The 7,500-nt window shown below is 33.9% G+C and overlaps 1 protein-coding gene across 1 annotated transcript in view; it reads left to right on the forward strand.

Moving 5' to 3' along the window:
• Positions 1 to 88: 88 nt before the first annotated feature.
• Positions 89 to 7,500, forward strand: part of bor (ATPase family AAA domain containing bor) — a 7,482-nt gene continuing 70 nt past the window's right edge. The window contains exons 1-14 of the mRNA XM_043033438.2: positions 89 to 196; positions 1,196 to 1,404; positions 1,592 to 1,677; positions 2,385 to 2,512; positions 3,111 to 3,205; positions 3,435 to 3,633; positions 3,868 to 4,025; positions 4,538 to 4,685; positions 4,810 to 4,912; positions 5,104 to 5,196; positions 5,676 to 5,827; positions 6,060 to 6,227; positions 6,349 to 6,547; positions 6,721 to 7,500. The exon at positions 6,721 to 7,500 is cut by the window's right edge and continues 70 nt beyond it. Of these exons, the coding sequence (XP_042889372.1) occupies positions 1,203 to 1,404; positions 1,592 to 1,677; positions 2,385 to 2,512; positions 3,111 to 3,205; positions 3,435 to 3,633; positions 3,868 to 4,025; positions 4,538 to 4,685; positions 4,810 to 4,912; positions 5,104 to 5,196; positions 5,676 to 5,827; positions 6,060 to 6,227; positions 6,349 to 6,547; positions 6,721 to 6,834 (1,845 nt within the window). The 5' untranslated portion in view covers positions 89 to 196; positions 1,196 to 1,202 and the 3' untranslated portion in view covers positions 6,835 to 7,500. The remainder of the gene's footprint in view (positions 197 to 1,195; positions 1,405 to 1,591; positions 1,678 to 2,384; positions 2,513 to 3,110; positions 3,206 to 3,434; positions 3,634 to 3,867; positions 4,026 to 4,537; positions 4,686 to 4,809; positions 4,913 to 5,103; positions 5,197 to 5,675; positions 5,828 to 6,059; positions 6,228 to 6,348; positions 6,548 to 6,720) is intronic.

The raw sequence follows: 7,500 nt of genomic DNA on the forward strand, positions 1-7,500 counted from the left end.
ACACATATTCTTAATACACCAAAAATGCCTAAAGAATAGCTCAAAATTCCCAATAAAATTCTTACCGGTGAAATGCACGGATAACGTTAGTCTGTTGTGACGTCATCGCCCACACGTGCTGAAAAGCGTCTGCTAGGGAGGAGAAGTCGGCTCCACATATTAGAATAGTTATTGCAGAGCACAATAAACACATTCCGTGAGTCTTTGTGCTTTGTGAATGAAAAATGGGTGTTTGTGATTTTGCAGCGGGCAAGGAAAGGCAGTTATACTCTATTAGATTGTAAAAATACACGTCTGGAATGATAGGACATTTAAAACCAAAGTTCTAACCAAGTTTTGTTTGGGTCGAGAATTGTGTATATGCAGAACACTGTGTAAGGTTACATATGACAGATATACTTTTATTTCGTAAGGAATAAATATGTGTGATATAGATGGAGAATATATGTGTATTTATCTGTGCCAAGCAGTGTAAATGCAGACTCGTTATGGATGATGTAATATCTTGTATAATACGAGACAAAATTAGATGTGATGCATGACTGAAATAAGTTTCTTTAAGTTGTTAGTCATTAAGTACACACGTTATTCAAACCTAACAATTGATTTGGTAATTGAGTATTTTAAATTAAAATATATGTTGTCCTATGTTTGATTAAAGGAGATAATTAAAGTGATTCTGTATGATGTCATCATGCAAACCATTGATTGGAATTATTAGGGATGTAGTCAAAGTTATGATAATTCAATTTTACTGCTGTTTGAATGTTTTAAAAGTAGTTGTTTAGGTCCTCAGTGTATCATTATTGCTCTCGTTTTTTGTGTAAAGAAATGGCTTTGGTTAGACTAATTATGTGATCATAGTTATTTTACTTAAAGATTTGGCATGCATTAACCCAATCGATAGATATTGGAAAGTTATTTACCGTGAAAGAATAAATAAATTGCCTGACTGAAGCATTATACAGAAAGCCATAGGTCTTATGAGTATGAATAAATAAGGCATTGTGATAATTACTACTACAAAATATTAATTTTTTCCTTAGGATAAGTTACATAATATCCAGTCAATTACTAAATTTGTTGTGGAATTGAATATACTTTGAACATGCTAATCTGTTTTTATTTTTATACAAGGGATACAAGAGAAATGAAAGTATGCTTATTATTAAAGTCCTTGTACTTTGGCTTGCAGGTACACCATGTCTTGGCTTTTTGGTATGAATCAGCGCCCTCAGGACTTTTCTCAGTTCGTGCCACCTCCTGCTGGAGCTGCAGGTGGTGACGGAGGGCCAGAAGGACCAAATGACCGTGGGAGGGGTAACTCCAGCATGGAGGCTTACCGCTTTGACTCAGCTGCTCTGGAACGAGCTGCTAAGGCGGCCAAGGACTTAGAGAAGTCTGGTGTGTATTGTTATGGAAGTACTGTTCATGCTTTCCAAATAACATTTTGTACCAAATGAGAGGTATAAAAGGAATGAGATTATTTGCTTAGATTTTAATATCTTTTGATGAATTTTGAGTGAATGTAATTTTTATATTTTGTTGATCATTATTGAAAAATTACTGTCTTATGACTTGAAATTTTCAGCTTTTGCAAAGGAAGCCCTCAGCCTGTCATTAATGCAGGAAGAAACAAAGCAGAAGGAAATAATGACAAAAGCCAAAGAAATGGAGGTTTGTATATTATTTCTTAACCCTTCTGTAAAGAGCATTTTTTTACAAGGTTTGATCACTTTAGTTATGTAACGAATGCATTATACTAAATGGTAATTAGTACCACTCTCCAAATGTATCGTACATCAGACTCATATATAATGCCATAATTCTAGAGAATAAAAGAGAACACATCATCTTAGATGCCCAGCCCAGTCTGAACATATTGAGGTTTGGTTCATCTTGGTTAGAATTATAATATTTAAATTCTTGGTATTGTTCTCTTCTGGTGCAAATATCAAGCTAATCCTACTGGTCTCTATATGAAATTATTAGTGTTGTAATAACCCAAAGTGAACCAGATTACATTCTGAGTTGATGCATCCTATCATATATTTTAGTTAGCTTAAGTAGACAGGCCTTTGAAATGGTAAATTCTAAAGCTGAACACCAAGAAGAGTAGATCCTAAGCTCCAAAGATTTATTCTAAATCTTAACTAGATTTACTGTAGGGATTTGTCATATATCAAAATTTGCATGCATGCATATCTTGTGTTCAGTATACAAAAAAGGGTTAATTGTGCAGGACTCGGTTTATAAATAAATATTTTTTTCATTTTGAATTGAGAAGAGGAATAAAAGTATGTAATCCATTTTGATGTTGCAGTGAAACATTCTGACAGGAGAAAATATATTTTCTTCTGTTTTTGACTTCTTTCTCTTCCCAGGTCCAAATAGAGGCAGCAAAAGCAGAAGGAAAACGCATAGAACAGGAGGAGCGAAGGAAAACATTGCAGGAGCAGTCAAAACTTGACCAGCAAAAGTCACAGTATCAAGACCAGCTATCAAGGAAGAGGTTAGTGTCATACCAGAGAGGAAATTATTTCTGAGAAATCATCATATCCTGTGACTTACCCTGTTGATTACTACAGAGAATTTTGAACCCATTTGCGCTGGTTGACGTCATATCAAGTGGTTGGAAAATATCCTTATGATGTCCTGAGATGTTGTGCATTTTCTTTCTGGGTGGGTCATTTGTGCTGTTCTGAAATGTCAGCAATAAAACAATAGATTGTTCTTACATATATTAATTTTCGTAATTTCTTAAACTCTGTTTCTTTAGTTTGGGTATTTAAATGTCATAAAATATGAAATAATGTAAAAAAGAAAATAATATTGATAATATTGATGACAGCATAATAATTGAAAAACTATTGTAAAATCAAATTTGATTGGCCAAGATTATCCATATTATCATGTCATGTCAGGTCACATGGTAATTGTATATACTCGTATGTACATGTATGATTATTTATATTGTTCTTCTTTTTGTTTTGAAAAAAAAAATTATTTACATGCTTCAGTCAATTATTCTTCCGATATTTCCTTACATGAAATGATGATTGCACCAAAATACTTGGCTGATAAAAAAATAAAATTATATACGCTTTCAGGTATGAAGACCAGCTGGCTCAACAGCAGAGGATGAATGAGGATAACCTGAAGCGGCAGGAAGAGTCCATTGCAAAGCAAGAAGCTATGAGGAAAGGTATTATCATCATGACTACTGTTATATATATTCACCTTATTTTGTTTTCTTTTTTCTTTGACTTGGATAGTATGTTAATAAAGCTTTCATTATATGCAGGGTTTATTGATAATTTATTTTCTCAAATTTTAAATTGTTTTTTATTTTTTATAGTATGGGGATGAATACTTAATTAATTGTGATACAAATTATAAATAATACTTATATTACCCACATTTTTCCTATACAGCTACTATTGAGCATGAACTGGAGCAAAGACACAAATATGATTTAAAAAGAATAGATGCAGAAATGACAAGCAAAGCTAAGGTGGATCGAGAAAATCAAGATTTAACCCTTGAACAGATCAGGGTCCGTGCTGCTGAAGACAGGGAGACAACCCTAAAGTCAATGATTGAAAAGCGTGAAACAATCCTGTCTTCTATAAAGTAAGTATTATTGAATTGTAGGTCAATTGTTGTTGACAGCTATATTACACTGCAGATTTATTTCATGTAACATTAAATTTTATAGTGAATGATTTATTTAAATTGAAGATGGATGTTGTTTACACTATTTTCAGAAGACATCATTAGAATTTTATTTGAAAAGAGGAAAAAACTCTATTAGATGGTATGTGTATTACATCAGTCAATGAAAACTAAACAAAATAAATATTACAGAACAGCAGGAGCAGCAATTGGAACTGGCATAGATGCATTTTTAAGTGAACCAAGGAAGATTCAAGCTGCTGTAGCAGGCCTTGTGGCTCTTACTGCTGGGTATTATGGTGCCAAAGGATCGCTGGGCGTCATATTCAGGTTTATGGAGGCTAGATTAGGTAAGGATGAAAATGTGTATAGGATTTTTTTATTTTTTATTAATAAATTTTTTATTATTATTTTTTTTATCAATATTCTGGAAGTAATTTTTGGTTGCCAGGGTTCTCATGAAAGAGACTACTTGAAACTTTAATAAATTTTGAATAAAGGTAACCCGCCACGCCAAGTGGCTGGCTTATGCCTTAGCTGATGATTAGCCCGAGGTGTTAAGCTTGTACGTTTCAAAACACCCTGTCATTACTGTGTTAACCCATTCGCGCCGGATGACATGCTGACACGTTTTGTGGTTTTTGCATCAGATACTGGTGACAAGTTATCTGGGCAAGGCCGAGCGGGCAGCCCAGGCTCGCGGCTTGTTCACCCTAGAATCTCAAGGCGTTAGGCTTATGCGTTCGAAAACCCCGGCATTACGACCATGCAAAGCCGGAATCGCCCCAGCGTGAATGGGTTAAGGAGAGTGTACATATATACAATTATATTAAATATGTCTTCCATTTCTTTTTTCATACAGCAAAACCATCTTTAGTGCGTGAAACCTCTAGGGTCAATGCTTTTGATGTTGTGCGACATCCAGTGCAGACTGTGAAGAAGATTCAGAAGAGACCTGAAGATGTCTTAGAAGGAGTTGTTCTCAACCCAAGTTTAGAAGAGAGAGTCAGGTAATGGACTTAAGAATAGTGAAGTGTGTGTGTGTGCTACATCAAGGCTATTAAAGGATGCAAAAAAAAGGATGATTTCCTTTAATTTGGGTGAAGTAATTTTATGTGTTATTTACATTCACAGAGACATTGCTATTGCTACAAAGAACACCAAGTTTAACAAAGGAATGTATCGCAACATTCTTCTCCATGGACCACCTGGAACTGGTAAAACCCTATTTGCCAAGGTATAGTTTTGCTAGTTGGTTTACGTTTTTCAGCCTTGTCTATTTTTAGTAGTTCCAAATTAGATATGTCTTAATTTTTCATAGCTTTTTGGTAGACTCTGCTTCTAGTAGGCTACAAAAATGGTAGCTTTAATTATACAGTTTTTGATAAGGTTAAACGATGTTAAGTGCTAATATTAATTTTTCAACAGAAATTGGCAATGCATTCTGGAATGGATTATGCCATTATGACTGGTGGTGACATTGCTCTTCTTGGTAGAGAATCTGTTGGAGCCATTCACAAGGTAAGATGACTTTCTGTTTGATTAACAAATAGAATTGTAAATAAATCAGACCTAGGAAAAATGCTACAAATGTGGGGAGAGAGTTGATGAGTATGGAAAGGTTTGAGATCCAATAATAGGCTTTTATTCATTTAGATAAGTTGTTCTCATACTTGGCAGTCATGTAGGGATTGATAAACTTTGCTTTATATCCATGGCCTTTTTATTCTTTTATAGATGGCAAAGTCACAGAAGTGGAAATTATCAGAGCACATATGTCTCCAGTAATGATCTCAGTCCAGCTAGCCAAGCAAGAAAATCTAGGGTTTTAAATTTACATTAATGAGGAAACTTTTTTTAGAAACAATGATAATTTTTTTTTCTTACCACAGGGCCTTATGAATTTTTACTGTACTTACTAAAGAATTGATAAGTAAAATAAATTTTTAATTGGTTATTACCATTTTTAGTCTAATCAATATACAATGATTGTATTTCAGGTGTTTGATTGGGCTGGAACATCAAGAAAGGGTCTCATCCTTTTCATTGATGAAGCTGAAGGTTTCCTGCGCAAACGTCATGAAAATATCAGTGAAGAATTGCGAATGGCTATTAGTGCTTTCTTGTATCGTACTGGAACACAGACTGACAAGTAAGTTAGAGCAAGATTTTTCAATATAGCCAATTTTCTTAACATTTTAATTTTCCAGCTGTATAAAAAAGCATTATGTAGTATTATTATTTAGTATATACATAATGAAGTGACATTTTTCATATTTGCTTCTTGATTTATGTAGACTTTCCATTTGCAAAACTGTATATTGCCAGGTCTTCTTACTTCTTCCTATACTTTGAATATATTGACATACTTTTTGAATCCACAGATTTATGATGGTGTTAGCTTCCAACACCCCAGAAGTACTTGACTTTGCTGTTGTTGATCGTGTTCATGAACCTGTAGAATTCCCTCTGCCAACTCTAGTAGAGAGGGAGCGCTTGGTCAGACTTTACTTTGAAAAGTATATTCTTATGCCTGCAGCAGAAGGCAAAAGGTTTGTAAACTTACACATCAAAAGATTTTCAGAATTTTTTAGAGAAAATGTTAAAAGAAGAGCTTGTATATATAGAATGCCAGATACAATAAAAGTTACTAATTTATTTTTTGATTCTCAGGAGACTGAAAGTGGCCGAATTTGACTATAGTGCGGCTTGTACAAAGGTGGCTAAACTCACTGAAGGGATGTCAGGTCGTGAGATCACAAACATGGCTTTAGATTGGCAGATGACTACATATGCTTCAAGGGATGGTGTGTTCTCAGAAGAAATTATGCTAAAGAGAGCAGAAGCAGCAGTCCAGCATAAGAAACACAAGGTAAATGACACTTGAAAATTCATTGTATATATACATTTAATTGCTGATAGTTTGTTTTTTTGTTTTTACATATTTATGGTTTTATGTTTGTATGTGAGCATAGAGTATGGTGAATGTTTATATTTGATATTCTTATGTTTTCATTATTCTTATCATACTATTTTTGTCCTTAGGTATCTTGGCGAAGTGCACACGAAACAAAGAAGACGGTGTTTAGTGCAGCTGTTATAGCTGCTGTTGAAAATGAAGCCAGTGCTCCCCCATCTAAGCCTGAACCAGTCAGCTGAGAACAGCACATTTTCTTAGGGAAATATTACTACTTTACGAATATGGGAATTAATTTGTTTGTTCCATATTGCTTATGATGATATTATAGCCTTTGTAGTAATGATACAGGAATTTTAAAAATACTATGTTTAATACTTGATGTTTCCAATACATGGATATTCAGAAGGAAGAGAAATCCAGTGAGCAGTATACATTTATTAGAAAATTAATATATCTATGGTGTTCATTAATCGTGCGTGCGTGCGTGCGTGCGCGCGCGCGCATATATGATATATATATAAATATTGTATATATGAATGTATGAACATGGTAATTTTCTTACCTTGAGTTTAGGTGTAGAAAGAAGATTAAACAGCATGTGTTGCCAATTTCAGGTGAAGATGTTAGTGGAATGTAACTGGAAATGTTCTTCTATAAATAACAAAAATGAAAGGCTCTTCATATTCATACATAAGTGATATGGTCATGTGTTTCCATTCCAAAGGTATTTTTTTTGTTAAATGAATTGTATTAATACAATTATACCCAGCTTTTTGTTAGAAATGAGTTGCCATTACAAACATGTTTCTGAATTATGATACGTACAAAGAATACTGGAATAGTAAACTGAAGTTTCCTCCAGATATTGTCTGTTCTTGATATTTTTATAGAATTGTGTAATATGA

The sequence above is a fragment of the Penaeus japonicus genome, unplaced genomic scaffold, assembly GCF_977035675.1.
Source record: "Penaeus japonicus unplaced genomic scaffold, GWHDUDI00000001_assembly GWHDUDI00000027, whole genome shotgun sequence".
NCBI lineage: Eukaryota > Metazoa > Arthropoda > Malacostraca > Decapoda > Penaeidae > Penaeus > Penaeus japonicus.